General features: G+C 57.1%; 4 protein-coding genes across 4 annotated transcripts; all 4 read left to right on the top strand.

The window, feature by feature from the left end:
- The first annotated feature begins 1,245 nt into the window (after nt 1-1,245).
- On the top strand, nt 1,246-1,551 carry LOC142592987 (feather keratin-like). Its single transcript, XM_075705891.1, has one exon. The coding sequence runs from the start codon at nt 1,246-1,248 to the stop codon at nt 1,549-1,551; it is 306 nt and encodes a 101-aa protein (XP_075562006.1).
- A 5,068-nt stretch (nt 1,552-6,619) lies between these two features.
- Nucleotides 6,620-6,925, top strand: LOC142592986 (feather keratin-like). The gene has a single exon (XM_075705890.1). It carries the CDS (start codon nt 6,620-6,622, stop codon nt 6,923-6,925), a length of 306 nt encoding a protein of 101 aa, XP_075562005.1.
- A 5,068-nt stretch (nt 6,926-11,993) lies between these two features.
- Nucleotides 11,994-12,299, top strand: LOC142592975 (feather keratin-like). The gene has a single exon (XM_075705838.1). The coding sequence runs from the start codon at nt 11,994-11,996 to the stop codon at nt 12,297-12,299; it is 306 nt and encodes a 101-aa protein (XP_075561953.1).
- A 5,077-nt stretch (nt 12,300-17,376) lies between these two features.
- On the top strand, nt 17,377-17,682 carry LOC142592977 (feather keratin-like). The gene has a single exon (XM_075705840.1). It carries the CDS (start codon nt 17,377-17,379, stop codon nt 17,680-17,682), a length of 306 nt encoding a protein of 101 aa, XP_075561955.1.
- The last annotated feature ends 704 nt before the right edge of the window (nt 17,683-18,386 follow it).

The following is an 18,386-nucleotide window of genomic DNA, read 5'->3' as shown; positions in this document are numbered from 1 at the left end:
AACAATCAGAGAGTCATTTGGGTTGGAAAAGACCTTTAACATTAGCAAGTCTGACTGTTAACCTAGCATGTCCAAGTCCACCACTAAACCATGGCCCTAAGCACCACGTTTCCATGTCTTTCTGATACCTCCCGCGATTGTGAATCAACCACTTCCCTGGGCAGCCTGTTCCAGTGCTTGATAACCCTTTTGCTCACACACTTTTTCCTAACATCCAATCTGAACCTCCCCTGCTGCAACTTGAGGCCCTTTCCTCTTGTCCTATCAAACACCCACACTTCCCTCAAACGCTCCTCAGAAGTCTCGCTATCTAGACCCTTCACCGGCTCTTCTTTGGATGTGCCACACAAGAGACCAAGCACTGCGTCACGTCAGAGCCCAGGCTGCAAACCTGAACACCCCAGCTAAGGGGAGTACTACGGAGGAGCCAACACAAGCCTTTGGGGAGCGCGCAAGCGTTCCCAACGCCACAGGGCTGGCGAGCTCTTAAGCAGGCCTGCCAAGACAATGTCCTGCTCTTGCAAGACAGAGACCCAACGCAAGGGAAGGGGCAACCCCTCACGCCCCACACACCTCCAGAGCGCGCACCACTCTGCCAGGGCTGTGAGGAAATGAGGCCCCTCTTCACCACGCACCCACAAACCACACCACACGAGTGCCATGGCATGACCTCACTGATGACACCCTACCTCTCCTACGCTTTGGATGCGTCTGCCAAAAACCCTGACACGCACCTTCCAAGAAAAGCCTCCCAAACACAAACTCTCCCTTAAAAAATGCAGCCAAGACCAAGTGGACACGTCCTCAAGACGAGAACATGAAATTGCAGAACTGCGGCAACAAAGACACGCCCCACCTCATTACTCCCCAGGCTGTGGCACGCAAAAGCTGCTCGCTGCAAAAGGCTCTCATGCGCAAAGCCTGGCCCGCCCCTCCCGGACCAGCATAAAAGACGCACCAGCGCCTCTCTCCCTCACACACTTCTCCTCACCCCTTCTCCTCCAACGTCAACAAGGTGAGCCCCAACCCCCTTCTCCTCCTTTCTCCTGCCCCACCTGGCCCCTCTCTCCCACCACCCTCTGCCCACACCTTCACCAGCCACAAAGCCTCCCCACCGCCACGCTCCCCACCGCCACACAACACGCCTCCACGCTCCCCTGCCCTCCTGCAGCACCGCTCCTCGCACCCCCACGCCCCTCCGCTTCCTCAACACCCTCTCTTCCAGGGACCCCCCGCACCACAGACATGGCCTGCAACAACCTCTGCAACCCCTGCGGACCCACCCCGCTGGCTAACAGCTGCAACGAGCCCTGCGTCAGGCAGTGCGAGGACTCCCGCGTCGTCATCCAGCCTTCCACCGTGCTGGTCACCCTGCCAGGACCCATCCTCACCTCCTTCCCCCAGAACACCGCCGTCGGATCCTCCACATCGGCTGCCGTGGGCAGCGCTCTCAGCGCCCAGGGAGTGCCCATCTCCGGCGGCTTCGGCTACGGCTACGGCTTCGGAGGCCTGGGCTGCTTCGGCGCCAGAAGAGCCTGCTACCCCTGCTAAGGGCCCTCGCCACCACCCCTGACACCAGCCACCCACCCCCTGGGAGCCACTTCATGGACTGAGGACGCACCGACGCGCTCTTGCTCGCACGCGGACCTGCCGTCCACACCTCTTCCTCTCAAGGCACCAAGCAAGGAAGCAGGGAAGGGGCCAGCACGGGCTGCCTGGAAACATGGCCCGTGTACCTCCTCCTCTTCTCCCGCTTCTCACAAGACAAAGACCACCAGGCACCTCTGCCACGCTGCTCCCACTGCGGGGCAGGAACACCTCGGTCCGCTGGCAAAATCTACTGCATGCAAGGCACCTCAGTTGATGGTCGCCCTACTTGCACCTAAGAATGCCTCCCTCCCACTTGGTGCTCCTGCCTTTTCACTCTTTCTTCACCTCAATAAAGTTCTCCTGCATGCCAGCCTCAGACGCCTCTTCTTCCTTTCTTCTCCCAAGGCTCTTCCAACCTCACCTGGCACAAAGCCAGGGCTCAACAGGCCGTTGCGCTGCGTGGGAAGGGGCTACAAGGCCTCTCTTAGGAAGTGGGTCCCCAGCAACAACAACACCACAAAGACTGGCACATGAGGGCTGCAAGCCTCTGACACAAGCCCTTCACTTGCCCAAACAAAGCCTTGGACACGGAAACGAACTTTTACCCAGGTCTCTGACGCAAGCTCCCCATGGCAGAACGCGCTCAGCATCATAGAATCCTTCAGGTTGGAAAAGACCCTTAAGATCATGTACTCCAACCGTTAACCCAGCACTACCAAGTCCACCACTAAACACCACCTGTACATGGCTTTTAAATACCTCCAGGGCTGCTGACTCAGCCACCTCTAGGGCAGCCTGGTCCAATGGTTCACAACCTTGTCCGTGAAGAAATTTCCCCTAATAGCCAAGCTAAACCTCCCCTGGCACAACTCGGCGCCATTTCCTTTTCTCCTGTTGCTTGTTACTTGGCAGACGAGACCAACTCCTACCTCGCTACAACCTCCTTTCCGGTAGTTGTACAGAGCGATAAGGTCTCCCCTCAGCCTCCTTTTCTCCAGGCTAAACAACCCCAGCTCCCTCAGCCGCTCCTCACAGGATTTGTGCTCTACACCCTCCACCAGCTTCGCTGCCCTTCTCTGCACACGCTCCAGCACCTCAGCGTCCCTCTGGTAGTGAGGGGCCCAAAACTGAACACCATAGTCGAGCTGCGGCCTCACCAGTGCCGAGTACAGGGGAACAATCACTGCCCCAGTCCTGCTGCCCGCACTGTTTCTGACACAAGCCAGGGTGCTGTTGGCCGCCTTGCTCACCTGGGCACACTGCTGCCTCATATTCAGCCGCCTGTCAGCCAACACCCCCACGTCCCTTGCCGCCGGGCAGCTTTCCAGCTGCTCTTCCCCAAGCCTCTAGCGTTGCATGCGGTTGTTGTGACTCGAGTGCAGGACCCACCACTTGGCCTTGTTAAATCTCATACAGCTGGACTCGGACCATCGATCCAGCCTGTCCGCATCCCTCTGTACAGCCTTTCTGCCCTCGAGCAGATCAACACTCCCGCCCAACTTGGCGTCATCTGCAAACTTACTGAGGCTACACACTCGATCCTCTCACCCAGATCATGGATAAAGATAGTAAACAGAACTGGCACCAATACTCAGCCCTGGGGATCACCACTTGTGACCGGCTGCCAACCACATTTCACTCCATTCACCACAACGCTTTAGGCCTGGCCATCCAGACAGTATTTACCCAGCAAAGAGTGCGCCCATCCGAGCCATGAGCAGACAGTTTCTCCAGGAGAACGCTGTGGGAAACGGTGTCAAGGGCTTTACTAAAGTCCACGCAGACAACATCCACAGCTCCTCCCTCATCCACTAAGCGGGTCATCGTGTCATAGAAGGAGATCAGGTTAGTCAAGCAGGACGTGCCTTTCATAAACCCATGCTGACCAGGCCTGATCACCTGCTTGTCCTCTATGTGCCACCTGATGACGCTCAAGATGATCTGCTCCGTGACCTTCCCTGGCACCGAGGTCAGGCTGGCAGGCCTGTAGTTCCCCCAGTCCTCCTTCCGGCCCTTCTTATAGATGGCCATCACATTTGCTACCTTCCAGTCAACTGGGACCTCCCCGGTTAGCCAGGACTGCTGAGAAATGATGGAAAGTGGCTTGGTGAGCACTTGTGGCAGCTCCCTCAGTACCCTTGGGGGGATCCCATCCAGCCCCATAGACTTGTGTGTGTCTAGAGTGGGGCAGCTGGTCGCTAACCATTGCATCTGGATTATGAGGGCTTCATTCTGCTCCCTGTTGACCAACTTTCTTCCACAGAACGACTCGCTGGCCAGCACAGCAAGCACAATCACAACAAACAGAATCATTTAGATAACAAGGAAACGCTGGAGATCACCCAGTTCAATGCAACCTCCTCAAGCAGGGTCAGCTCGAGCAGGCTCTCCACGACCATGGCCAGTCAGCTTTTCAGTCTCTCCAAGCATGGACACTCCCAACACCTCTCTGCACAACCGCTTCCACTGCTTCACCACCCTCGCACTGAAAAACCCTTGCCTTCTCTGCCAAGGCAATGCCACGTCTTTGCAGCTTTCTCCATTCACTAGCATGGCCTGTTGCCCAGCGCCATTCCTCCCCAGAGGCAGGACTTTGCCCTTCCCCCTCTTCAACTTCAGCAGATTCCTCTCTGCCCTGTTCTCCAGAACCTCCAGCTCCCTGGGAAAAGTGGCACAAATGACCAGTGCCTCAAACACTCCTCCACATTTTGCATCCTCTCACAACTTGCTGACGGGGGCACTCCGTCCCACTGACCGTGTCACTGAGGACGATGTTGAACAGTGTTGGCCACAACGATCCAAGTCCTGGGCTACACCACTTGAGAATTGCCTCCAGATGCACTTTGGGCCACTCATCACAAGCCTCTGGGACCAGACCTTCAGCCACTTTGCACTCCACCTCACTGGCACCTTACGCACCCCGTACATTCTTGGCTTGTCTAGCAGCACGCAAGGGGAGGAAGCGTCAAAGGCTTCAGTAAAAGCTTGAGGTAAACACCAGACGTGGCGCTCTCCTCCCCCACAAAGCGACTCACTTCAACGTAGGGAGACACGGAGGTCAGAAAGCACGATTTCCCCTTCGTAAATGCATGCCGACAAGGCCCCATCACCTCCTTGTCCTTCCTGGCCTTGGCAGCGCTTTCCAGGAGCATTTCCTCCATTGCCTTCACATCAAACAGGGGCAGGCTCACCAGCCTCTACTTTCCAGATCCTCCCTCTTGGTCGTCTGCAAAAATACAGGGGATATGAGCTTTCTTCCCGTCTTCAGGAACTGCCCAGAAGAACCATGACCTGTCCAAGCTAATGGAGAGGGACCTCCCAAGGACAGCTGTCAGCACCCTCCGCATTCGGGCATGCAACCCATCAGGCCCTGGGGACTTACGTGCACCCAGTCACACAGCACTCCTTAGTACCTCTTTTCATCTTCCTCAGCAACAAGCACTGCTCGCCTGACAAACAGCCTGCAAACGCTCACCTCGGCTCAACTGGGGCACGCCTTGCCATTCATCAACCCTTCCGCATCCATCCACCACTACCAGGCTCTCAGTTCTGCAGCCACGTGCTGCATGCTCGCCTCCAGCTCCCCTCGCCAATCTCCAAATCCTCCTTCTCCCGTCAAACACTGTGCAGAGAAGCACCCTCAACCCTCAGCACTCACCGCAAAGAAAGACCCCAAAGGCCCCGGCTCAGCACCTCCTCTGCCAGATGCTCCCACTCACCCTATGCCTCTCGCCACACTCACAGGCTCTCCAGAAACTCACCTGCCCTTGCAGGGTGCCCCATAAACAATCAGAGAGTCATTTGGGTTGGAAAAGACCTTTAACATTAGCAAGTCTGACTGTTAACCTAGCATGTCCAAGTCCACCACTAAACCATGGCCCTAAGCACCACGTTTCCATGTCTTTCTGATACCTCCCGCGATTGTGAATCAACCACTTCCCTGGGCAGCCTGTTCCAGTGCTTGATAACCCTTTTGCTCACACACTTTTTCCTAACATCCAATCTGAACCTCCCCTGCTGCAACTTGAGGCCCTTTCCTCTTGTCCTATCAAACACCCACACTTCCCTCAAACGCTCCTCAGAAGTCTCGCTATCTAGACCCTTCACCGGCTCTTCTTTGGATGTGCCACACAAGAGACCAAGCACTGCGTCACGTCAGAGCCCAGGCTGCAAACCTGAACACCCCAGCTAAGGGGAGTACTACGGAGGAGCCAACACAAGCCTTTGGGGAGCGCGCAAGCGTTCCCAACGCCACAGGGCTGGCGAGCTCTTAAGCAGGCCTGCCAAGACAATGTCCTGCTCTTGCAAGACAGAGACCCAACGCAAGGGAAGGGGCAACCCCTCACGCCCCACACACCTCCAGAGCGCGCACCACTCTGCCAGGGCTGTGAGGAAATGAGGCCCCTCTTCACCACGCACCCACAAACCACACCACACGAGTGCCATGGCATGACCTCACTGATGACACCCTACCTCTCCTACGCTTTGGATGCGTCTGCCAAAAACCCTGACACGCACCTTCCAAGAAAAGCCTCCCAAACACAAACTCTCCCTTAAAAAATGCAGCCAAGACCAAGTGGACACGTCCTCAAGACGAGAACATGAAATTGCAGAACTGCGGCAACAAAGACACGCCCCACCTCATTACTCCCCAGGCTGTGGCACGCAAAAGCTGCTCGCTGCAAAAGGCTCTCATGCGCAAAGCCTGGCCCGCCCCTCCCGGACCAGCATAAAAGACGCACCAGCGCCTCTCTCCCTCACACACTTCTCCTCACCCCTTCTCCTCCAACGTCAACAAGGTGAGCCCCAACCCCCTTCTCCTCCTTTCTCCTGCCCCACCTGGCCCCTCTCTCCCACCACCCTCTGCCCACACCTTCACCAGCCACAAAGCCTCCCCACCGCCACGCTCCCCACCGCCACACAACACGCCTCCACGCTCCCCTGCCCTCCTGCAGCACCGCTCCTCGCACCCCCACGCCCCTCCGCTTCCTCAACACCCTCTCTTCCAGGGACCCCCCGCACCACAGACATGGCCTGCAACAACCTCTGCAACCCCTGCGGACCCACCCCGCTGGCTAACAGCTGCAACGAGCCCTGCGTCAGGCAGTGCGAGGACTCCCGCGTCGTCATCCAGCCTTCCACCGTGCTGGTCACCCTGCCAGGACCCATCCTCACCTCCTTCCCCCAGAACACCGCCGTCGGATCCTCCACATCGGCTGCCGTGGGCAGCGCTCTCAGCGCCCAGGGAGTGCCCATCTCCGGCGGCTTCGGCTACGGCTACGGCTTCGGAGGCCTGGGCTGCTTCGGCGCCAGAAGAGCCTGCTACCCCTGCTAAGGGCCCTCGCCACCACCCCTGACACCAGCCACCCACCCCCTGGGAGCCACTTCATGGACTGAGGACGCACCGACGCGCTCTTGCTCGCACGCGGACCTGCCGTCCACACCTCTTCCTCTCAAGGCACCAAGCAAGGAAGCAGGGAAGGGGCCAGCACGGGCTGCCTGGAAACATGGCCCGTGTACCTCCTCCTCTTCTCCCGCTTCTCACAAGACAAAGACCACCAGGCACCTCTGCCACGCTGCTCCCACTGCGGGGCAGGAACACCTCGGTCCGCTGGCAAAATCTACTGCATGCAAGGCACCTCAGTTGATGGTCGCCCTACTTGCACCTAAGAATGCCTCCCTCCCACTTGGTGCTCCTGCCTTTTCACTCTTTCTTCACCTCAATAAAGTTCTCCTGCATGCCAGCCTCAGACGCCTCTTCTTCCTTTCTTCTCCCAAGGCTCTTCCAACCTCACCTGGCACAAAGCCAGGGCTCAACAGGCCGTTGCGCTGCGTGGGAAGGGGCTACAAGGCCTCTCTTAGGAAGTGGGTCCCCAGCAACAACAACACCACAAAGACTGGCACATGAGGGCTGCAAGCCTCTGACACAAGCCCTTCACTTGCCCAAACAAAGCCTTGGACACGGAAACGAACTTTTACCCAGGTCTCTGACGCAAGCTCCCCATGGCAGAACGCGCTCAGCATCATAGAATCCTTCAGGTTGGAAAAGACCCTTAAGATCATGTACTCCAACCGTTAACCCAGCACTACCAAGTCCACCACTAAACACCACCTGTACATGGCTTTTAAATACCTCCAGGGCTGGTGACTCAGCCACCTCTAGGGCAGCCTGGTCCAATGGTTCACAACCTTGTCCGTGAAGAAATTTCCCCTAATAGCCAAGCTAAACCTCCCCTGGCACAACTCGGCGCCATTTCCTTTTCTCCTGTTGCTTGTTACTTGGCAGACGAGACCAACTCCTACCTCGCTACAACCTCCTTTCCGGTAGTTGTACAGAGCGATAAGGTCTCCCCTCAGCCTCCTTTTCTCCAGGCTAAACAACCCCAGCTCCCTCAGCCGCTCCTCACAGGATTTGTGCTCTACACCCTCCACCAGCTTCGCTGCCCTTCTCTGCACACGCTCCAGCACCTCAGCGTCCCTCTGGTAGTGAGGGGCCCAAAACTGAACACCATAGTCGAGCTGCGGCCTCACCAGTGCCGAGTACAGGGGAACAATCACTGCCCCAGTCCTGCTGCCCGCACTGTTTCTGACACAAGCCAGGGTGCTGTTGGCCGCCTTGCTCACCTGGGCACACTGCTGCCTCATATTCAGCCGCCTGTCAGCCAACACCCCCACGTCCCTTGCCGCCGGGCAGCTTTCCAGCTGCTCTTCCCCAAGCCTCTAGCGTTGCATGCGGTTGTTGTGACTCGAGTGCAGGACCCACCACTTGGCCTTGTTAAATCTCATACAGCTGGACTCGGACCATCGATCCAGCCTGTCCGCATCCCTCTGTACAGCCTTTCTGCCCTCGAGCAGATCAACACTCCCGCCCAACTTGGCGTCATCTGCAAACTTACTGAGGCTACACACTCGATCCTCTCACCCAGATCATGGATAAAGATAGTAAACAGAACTGGCACCAATACTCAGCCCTGGGGATCACCACTTGTGACCGGCTGCCAACCACATTTCACTCCATTCACCACAACGCTTTAGGCCTGGCCATCCAGACAGTATTTACCCAGCAAAGAGTGCGCCCATCCGAGCCATGAGCAGACAGTTTCTCCAGGAGAACGCTGTGGGAAACGGTGTCAAGGGCTTTACTAAAGTCCACGCAGACAACATCCACAGCTCCTCCCTCATCCACTAAGCGGGTCATCGTGTCATAGAAGGAGATCAGGTTAGTCAAGCAGGACGTGCCTTTCATAAACCCATGCTGACCAGGCCTGATCACCTGCTTGTCCTCTATGTGCCACCTGATGACGCTCAAGATGATCTGCTCCGTGACCTTCCCTGGCACCGAGGTCAGGCTGGCAGGCCTGTAGTTCCCCCAGTCCTCCTTCCGGCCCTTCTTATAGATGGCCATCACATTTGCTACCTTCCAGTCAACTGGGACCTCCCCGGTTAGCCAGGACTGCTGAGAAATGATGGAAAGTGGCTTGGTGAGCACTTGTGGCAGCTCCCTCAGTACCCTTGGGGGGATCCCATCCAGCCCCATAGACTTGTGTGTGTCTAGAGTGGGGCAGCTGGTCGCTAACCATTGCATCTGGATTATGAGGGCTTCATTCTGCTCCCTGTTGACCAACTTTCTTCCACAGAACGACTCGCTGGCCAGCACAGCAAGCACAATCACAACAAACAGAATCATTTAGATAACAAGGAAACGCTGGAGATCACCCAGTTCAATGCAACCTCCTCAAGCAGGGTCAGCTCGAGCAGGCTCTCCACGACCATGGCCAGTCAGCTTTTCAGTCTCTCCAAGCATGGACACTCCCAACACCTCTCTGCACAACCGCTTCCACTGCTTCACCACCCTCGCACTGAAAAACCCTTGCCTTCTCTGCCAAGGCAATGCCACGTCTTTGCAGCTTTCTCCATTCACTAGCATGGCCTGTTGCCCAGCGCCATTCCTCCCCAGAGGCAGGACTTTGCCCTTCCCCCTCTTCAACTTCAGCAGATTCCTCTCTGCCCTGTTCTCCAGAACCTCCAGCTCCCTGGGAAAAGTGGCACAAATGACCAGTGCCTCAAACACTCCTCCACATTTTGCATCCTCTCACAACTTGCTGACGGGGGCACTCCGTCCCACTGACCGTGTCACTGAGGACGATGTTGAACAGTGTTGGCCACAACGATCCAAGTCCTGGGCTACACCACTTGAGAATTGCCTCCAGATGCACTTTGGGCCACTCATCACAAGCCTCTGGGACCAGACCTTCAGCCACTTTGCACTCCACCTCACTGGCACCTTACGCACCCCGTACATTCTTGGCTTGTCTAGCAGCACGCAAGGGGAGGAAGCGTCAAAGGCTTCAGTAAAAGCTTGAGGTAAACACCAGACGTGGCGCTCTCCTCCCCCACAAAGCGACTCACTTCAACGTAGGGAGACACGGAGGTCAGAAAGCACGATTTCCCCTTCGTAAATGCATGCCAACAAGGCCCCATCACCTCCTTGTCCTTCCTGGCCTTGGCAGCGCTTTCCAGGAGCATTTCCTCCATTGCCTTCACATCAAACAGGGGCAGGCTCACCAGCCTCTACTTTCCAGATCCTCCCTCTTGGTCGTCTGCAAAAATACAGGGGATATGAGCTTTCTTCCCGTCTTCAGGAACTGCCCAGAAGAACCATGACCTGTCCAAGCTAATGGAGAGGGACCTCCCAAGGACAGCTGTCAGCACCCTCCGCATTCGGGCATGCAACCCATCAGGCCCTGGGGACTTACGTGCACCCAGTCACACAGCACTCCTTAGTACCTCTTTTCATCTTCCTCAGCAACAAGCACTGCTCGCCTGACAAACAGCCTGCAAACGCTCACCTCGGCTCAACTGGGGCACGCCTTGCCATTCATCAACCCTTCCGCATCCATCCACCACTACCAGGCTCTCAGTTCTGCAGCCACGTGCTGCATGCTCGCCTCCAGCTCCCCTCGCCAATCTCCAAATCCTCCTTCTCCCGTCAAACACTGTGCAGAGAAGCACCCTCAACCCTCAGCACTCACCGCAAAGAAAGACCCCAAAGGCCCCGGCTCAGCACCTCCTCTGCCAGATGCTCCCACTCACCCTATGCCTCTCGCCACACTCACAGGCTCTCCAGAAACTCACCTGCCCTTGCAGGGTGCCCCATAAACAATCAGAGAGTCATTTGGGTTGGAAAAGACCTTTAACATTAGCAAGTCTGACTGTTAACCTAGCATGTCCAAGTCCACCACTAAACCATGGCCCTAAGCACCACGTTTCCATGTCTTTCTGATACCTCCCGCGATTGTGAATCAACCACTTCCCTGGGCAGCCTGTTCCAGTGCTTGATAACCCTTTTGCTCACACACTTTTTCCTAACATCCAATCTGAACCTCCCCTGCTGCAACTTGAGGCCCTTTCCTCTTGTCCTATCAAACACCCACACTTCCCTCAAACGCTCCTCAGAAGTCTCGCTATCTAGACCCTTCACCGGCTCTTCTTTGGATGTGCCACACAAGAGACCAAGCACTGCGTCACGTCAGAGCCCAGGCTGCAAACCTGAACACCCCAGCTAAGGGGAGTACTACGGAGGAGCCAACACAAGCCTTTGGGGAGCGCGCAAGCGTTCCCAACGCCACAGGGCTGGCGAGCTCTTAAGCAGGCCTGCCAAGACAATGTCCTGCTCTTGCAAGACAGAGACCCAACGCAAGGGAAGGGGCAACCCCTCACGCCCCACACACCTCCAGAGCGCGCACCACTCTGCCAGGGCTGTGAGGAAATGAGGCCCCTCTTCACCACGCACCCACAAACCACACCACACGAGTGCCATGGCATGACCTCACTGATGACACCCTACCTCTCCTACGCTTTGGATGCGTCTGCCAAAAACCCTGACACGCACCTTCCAAGAAAAGCCTCCCAAACACAAACTCTCCCTTAAAAAATGCAGCCAAGACCAAGTGGACACGTCCTCAAGACGAGAACATGAAATTGCAGAACTGCGGCAACAAAGACACGCCCCACCTCATTACTCCCCAGGCTGTGGCACGCAAAAGCTGCTCGCTGCAAAAGGCTCTCATGCGCAAAGCCTGGCCCGCCCCTCCCGGACCAGCATAAAAGACGCACCAGCGCCTCTCTCCCTCACACACTTCTCCTCACCCCTTCTCCTCCAACGTCAACAAGGTGAGCCCCAACCCCCTTCTCCTCCTTTCTCCTGCCCCACCTGGCCCCTCTCTCCCACCACCCTCTGCCCACACCTTCACCAGCCACAAAGCCTCCCCACCGCCACGCTCCCCACCGCCACACAACACGCCTCCACGCTCCCCTGCCCTCCTGCAGCACCGCTCCTCGCACCCCCACGCCCCTCCGCTTCCTCAACACCCTCTCTTCCAGGGACCCCCCGCACCACAGACATGGCCTGCAACAACCTCTGCAACCCCTGCGGACCCACCCCGCTGGCTAACAGCTGCAACGAGCCCTGCGTCAGGCAGTGCGAGGACTCCCGCGTCGTCATCCAGCCTTCCACCGTGCTGGTCACCCTGCCAGGACCCATCCTCACCTCCTTCCCCCAGAACACCGCCGTCGGATCCTCCACATCGGCTGCCGTGGGCAGCGCTCTCAGCGCCCAGGGAGTGCCCATCTCCGGCGGCTTCGGCTACGGCTACGGCTTCGGAGGCCTGGGCTGCTTCGGCGCCAGAAGAGCCTGCTACCCCTGCTAAGGGCCCTCGCCACCACCCCTGACACCAGCCACCCACCCCCTGGGAGCCACTTCATGGACTGAGGACGCACCGACGCGCTCTTGCTCGCACGCGGACCTGCCGTCCACACCTCTTCCTCTCAAGGCACCAAGCAAGGAAGCAGGGAAGGGGCCAGCACGGGCTGCCTGGAAACATGGCCCGTGTACCTCCTCCTCTTCTCCCGCTTCTCACAAGACAAAGACCACCAGGCACCTCTGCCACGCTGCTCCCACTGCGGGGCAGGAACACCTCGGTCCGCTGGCAAAATCTACTGCATGCAAGGCACCTCAGTTGATGGTCGCCCTACTTGCACCTAAGAATGCCTCCCTCCCACTTGGTGCTCCTGCCTTTTCACTCTTTCTTCACCTCAATAAAGTTCTCCTGCATGCCAGCCTCAGACGCCTCTTCTTCCTTTCTTCTCCCAAGGCTCTTCCAACCTCACCTGGCACAAAGCCAGGGCTCAACAGGCCGTTGCGCTGCGTGGGAAGGGGCTACAAGGCCTCTCTTAGGAAGTGGGTCCCCAGCAACAACAACACCACAAAGACTGGCACATGAGGGCTGCAAGCCTCTGACACAAGCCCTTCACTTGCCCAAACAAAGCCTTGGACACGGAAACGAACTTTTACCCAGGTCTCTGACGCAAGCTCCCCATGGCAGAACGCGCTCAGCATCATAGAATCCTTCAGGTTGGAAAAGACCCTTAAGATCATGTACTCCAACCGTTAACCCAGCACTACCAAGTCCACCACTAAACACCACCTGTACATGGCTTTTAAATACCTCCAGGGCTGCTGACTCAGCCACCTCTAGGGCAGCCTGGTCCAATGGTTCACAACCTTGTCCGTGAAGAAATTTCCCCTAATAGCCAAGCTAAACCTCCCCTGGCACAACTCGGCGCCATTTCCTTTTCTCCTGTTGCTTGTTACTTGGCAGACGAGACCAACTCCTACCTCGCTACAACCTCCTTTCCGGTAGTTGTACAGAGCGATAAGGTCTCCCCTCAGCCTCCTTTTCTCCAGGCTAAACAACCCCAGCTCCCTCAGCCGCTCCTCACAGGATTTGTGCTCTACACCCTCCACCAGCTTCGCTGCCCTTCTCTGCACACGCTCCAGCACCTCAGCGTCCCTCTGGTAGTGAGGGGCCCAAAACTGAACACCATAGTTGAGCTGCGGCCTCACCAGTGCCGAGTACAGGGGAACAATCACTGCCCCAGTCCTGCTGCCCGCACTGTTTCTGACACAAGCCAGGGTGCTGTTGGCCGCCTTGCTCACCTGGGCACACTGCTGCCTCATATTCAGCCGCCTGTCAGCCAACACCCCCACGTCCCTTGCCGCCGGGCAGCTTTCCAGCTGCTCTTCCCCAAGCCTCTAGCGTTGCATGCGGTTGTTGTGACTCGAGTGCAGGACCCACCACTTGGCCTTGTTAAATCTCATACAGCTGGACTCGGACCATCGATCCAGCCTGTCCGCATCCCTCTGTACAGCCTTTCTGCCCTCGAGCAGATCAACACTCCCGCCCAACTTGGCGTCATCTGCAAACTTACTGAGGCTACACACTCGATCCTCTCACCCAGATCATGGATAAAGATAGTAAACAGAACTGGCACCAATACTCAGCCCTGGGGATCACCACTTGTGACCGGCTGCCAACCACATTTCACTCCATTCACCACAACGCTTTAGGCCTGGCCATCCAGACAGTATTTACCCAGCAAAGAGTGCGCCCATCCGAGCCATGAGCAGACAGTTTCTCCAGGAGAACGCTGTGGGAAACGGTGTCAAGGGCTTTACTAAAGTCCACGCAGACAACATCCACAGCTCCTCCCTCATCCACTAAGCGGGTCATCGTGTCATAGAAGGAGATCAGGTTAGTCAAGCAGGACGTGCCTTTCATAAACCCATGCTGACCAGGCCTGATCACCTGCTTGTCCTCTATGTGCCACCTGATGACGCTCAAGATGATCTGCTCCGTGACCTTCCCTGGCACCGAGGTCAGGCTGGCAGGCCTGTAGTTCCCCCAGTCCTCCTTCCGGCCCTTCTTATAGATGGCCATCACATTTGCTACCTTCCAGTCAACTGGGACCTCCCCGGTTAGCCAGGACTGCTGAGAAATGATGGAAAGTGGCTTGGTGAGCACTTGTGGCAGCTCCCTCAGTACCCTTGGGGGGATCCCATCCAGCCCCATAGACTTGTGTGTGTCTAGAGTGGGGCAGCTGGTCGCTAACCATTGCATCTGGATTATGAGGGCTTCATTCTGCTCCCTGTTGACCAACTTTCTTCCACAGAACGACTCGCTGGCCAGCACAGCAAGCACAATCACAACAAACAGAATCATTTAGATAACAAGGAAACGCTGGAGATCACCCAGTTCAATGCAACCTCCTCAAGCAGGGTCAGCTCGAGCAGGCTCTCCACGACCATGGCCAGTCAGCTTTTCAGTCTCTCCAAGCATGGACACTCCCAACACCTCTCTGCACAACCGCTTCCACTGCTTCACCACCCTCGCACTGAAAAACCCTTGCCTTCTCTGCCAAGGCAATGCCACGTCTTTGCAGCTTTCTCCATTCACTAGCATGGCCTGTTGCCCAGCGCCATTCCTCCCCAGAGGCAGGACTTTGCCCTTCCCCCTCTTCAACTTCAGCAGATTCCTCTCTGCCCTGTTCTCCAGAACCTCCAGCTCCCTGGGAAAAGTGGCACAAATGACCAGTGCCTCAAACACTCCTCCACATTTTGCATCCTCTCACAACTTGCTGACGGGGGCACTCCGTCCCACTGACCGTGTCACTGAGGACGATGTTGAACAGTGTTGGCCACAACGATCCAAGTCCTGGGCTACACCACTTGAGAATTGCCTCCAGATGCACTTTGGGCCACTCATCACAAGCCTCTGGGACCAGACCTTCAGCCACTTTGCACTCCACCTCACTGGCACCTTACGCACCCCGTACATTCTTGGCTTGTCTAGCAGCACGCAAGGGGAGGAAGCGTCAAAGGCTTCAGTAAAAGCTTGAGGTAAACACCAGACGTGGCGCTCTCCTCCCCCACAAAGCGACTCACTTCAACGTAGGGAGACACGGAGGTCAGAAAGCACGATTTCCCCTTCGTAAATGCATGCCGACAAGGCCCCATCACCTCCTTGTCCTTCCTGGCCTTGGCAGCGCTTTCCAGGAGCATTTCCTCCATTGCCTTCACATCAAACAGGGGCAGGCTCACCAGCCTCTACTTTCCAGATCCTCCCTCTTGGTCGTCTGCAAAAATACAGGGGATATGAGCTTTCTTCCCGTCTTCAGGAACTGCCCAGAAGAACCATGACCTGTCCAAGCTAATGGAGAGGGACCTCCCAAGGACAGCTGTCAGCACCCTCCGCATTCGGGCATGCAACCCATCAGGCCCTGGGGACTTACGTGCACCCAGTCACACAGCACTCCTTAGTACCTCTTTTCATCTTCCTCAGCAACAAGCACTGCTCGCCTGACAAACAGCCTGCAAACGCTCACCTCGGCTCAACTGGGGCACGCCTTGCCATTCATCAACCCTTCCGCATCCATCCACCACTACCAGGCTCTCAGTTCTGCAGCCACGTGCTGCATGCTCGCCTCCAGCTCCCCTCGCCAATCTCCAAATCCTCCTTCTCCCGTCAAACACTGTGCAGAGAAGCACCCTCAACCCTCAGCACTCACCGCAAAGAAAGACCCCAAAGGCCCCGGCTCAGCACCTCCTCTGCCAGATGCTCCCACTCACCCTATGCCTCTCGCCACACTCACAGGCTCTCCAGAAACTCACCTGCCCTTGCAGGGTGCCCCATAAACAATCAGAGAGTCATTTGGGTTGGAAAAGACCTTTAACATTAGCAAGTCTGACTGTTAACCTAGCATGTCCAAGTCCACCACTAAACCATGGCCCTAAGCACCACGTTTCCATGTCTTTCTGATACCTCCCGCGATTGTGAATCAACCACTTCCCTGGGCAGCCTGTTCCAGTGCTTGATAACCCTTTTGCTCACACACTTTTTCCTAACATCCAATCTGAACCTCCCCTGCTGCAACTTGAGGCCCTTTCCTCTTGTCCTATCAAACACCCACACTTCCCTCAAATGCTCCTCAGAAGTCTCGCTATCTAGACCCTTCACCTCCTTCACTGGCTCTTCTTTGGATGTGCCACACAAGAGACCAAGCACTGCGTCACGTCAGAGCCCAGGCTGCAAACCTGAACACCCCAGCTAAGGGGAGTACTACGGAGGAGCCAACACAAGCCTTTGGGGAGCGCGCAAGCGTTCCCAACGCCACAGGGCTGGCGAGCTCTTAAGCAGGCCTGCCAAGACAATGTCCTGCTCTTGCAAGACAGAGACCCAACGCAAGGGAAGGGGCAACCCCTCACGCCCCACACACCTCCAGAGCGCGCACCACTCTGCCAGGGCTGTGAGGAAATGAGGCCCCTCTTCACCACGCACCCACAAACCACACCACACGAGTGCCATGGCATGACCTCACTGATGACACCCTACCTCTCCTACGCTTTGGATGCGTCTGCCAAAAACCCTGACACGCACCTTCCAAGAAAAGCCTCCCAAACACAAACTCTCCCTTAAAAAATGCAGCCAAGACCAAGTGGACACGTCCTCAAGACGAGAACATGAAATTGCAGAACTGCGGCAACAAAGACACGCCCCACCTCATTACTCCCCAGGCTGTGGCACGCAAAAGCTGCTCGCTGCAAAAGGCTCTCATGCGCAAAGCCTGGCCCGCCCCTCCCGGACCAGCATAAAAGACGCACCAGCGCCTCTCTCCCTCACACACTTCTCCTCACCCCTTCTCCTCCAACGTCAACAAGGTGAGCCCCAACCCCCTTCTCCTCCTTTCTCCTGCCCCACCTGGCCCCTCTCTCCCACCACCCTCTGCCCACACCTTCACCAGCCACAAAGCCTCCCCACCGCCACGCTCCCCACCGCCACACAACACGCCTCCACGCTCCCCTGCCCTCCTGCAGCACCGCTCCTCGCACCCCCACGCCCCTCCGCTTCCTCAACACCCTCTCTTCCAGGGACCCCCCGCACCACAGACATGGCCTGCAACAACCTCTGCAACCCCTGCGGACCCACCCCGCTGGCTAACAGCTGCAACGAGCCCTGCGTCAGGCAGTGCGAGGACTCCCGCGTCGTCATCCAGCCTTCCACCGTGCTGGTCACCCTGCCAGGACCCATCCTCACCTCCTTCCCCCAGAACACCGCCGTCGGATCCTCCACATCGGCTGCCGTGGGCAGCGCTCTCAGCGCCCAGGGAGTGCCCATCTCCGGCGGCTTCGGCTACGGCTACGGCTTCGGAGGCCTGGGCTGCTTCGGCGCCAGAAGAGCCTGCTACCCCTGCTAAGGGCCCTCGCCACCACCCCTGACACCAGCCACCCACCCCCTGGGAGCCACTTCATGGACTGAGGACGCACCGACGCGCTCTTGCTCGCACGCGGACCTGCCGTCCACACCTCTTCCTCTCAAGGCACCAAGCAAGGAAGCAGGGAAGGGGCCAGCACGGGCTGCCTGGAAACATGGCCCGTGTACCTCCTCCTCTTCTCCCACTTCTCACAAGACAAAGACCACCAGGCACCTCTGCCACGCTGCTCCCACTGCGGGGCAGGAACACCTCGGTCCGCTGGCAAAATCTACCGCATGCAAGGCACCTCAGTTGATGGTCGCCCTACTTGCACCTAAGAATGCCTCCCTCCCACTTGGTGCTCCTGCCTTTTCACTCTTTCTTCACCTCAATAAAGTTCTCCTGCATGCCAGCCTCAGACGCCTCTTCTTCCTCTCTTCTGCCAAGGCTCTTCCAACCTCACCTGGCACAAAGCCAGGGCTCAACAGGCCGTTGCGCTGCGTGGGAAGGGGCTACAAGGCCTCTCTTAGGAAGTGGGTCCCCAGCAACAACAACACCACAAAGACTGGCACATGAGGGCTGCAAGCCTCTGACACAAGCCCTTCACTTGCCCAAACAAAGCCTTGGACACGGAAACGAACTTTTACCCAGGTCTCTGACGCAAGCTCCCCATGGCAGAACGCGCTCAGCATCATAGAATCCTTCAG

Source organism: Pelecanus crispus, chromosome 2, assembly GCF_030463565.1.
Source record: "Pelecanus crispus isolate bPelCri1 chromosome 2, bPelCri1.pri, whole genome shotgun sequence".
NCBI lineage: Eukaryota > Metazoa > Chordata > Aves > Pelecaniformes > Pelecanidae > Pelecanus > Pelecanus crispus.
This window is presented reverse-complemented; position numbering and strand designations above follow the sequence as displayed.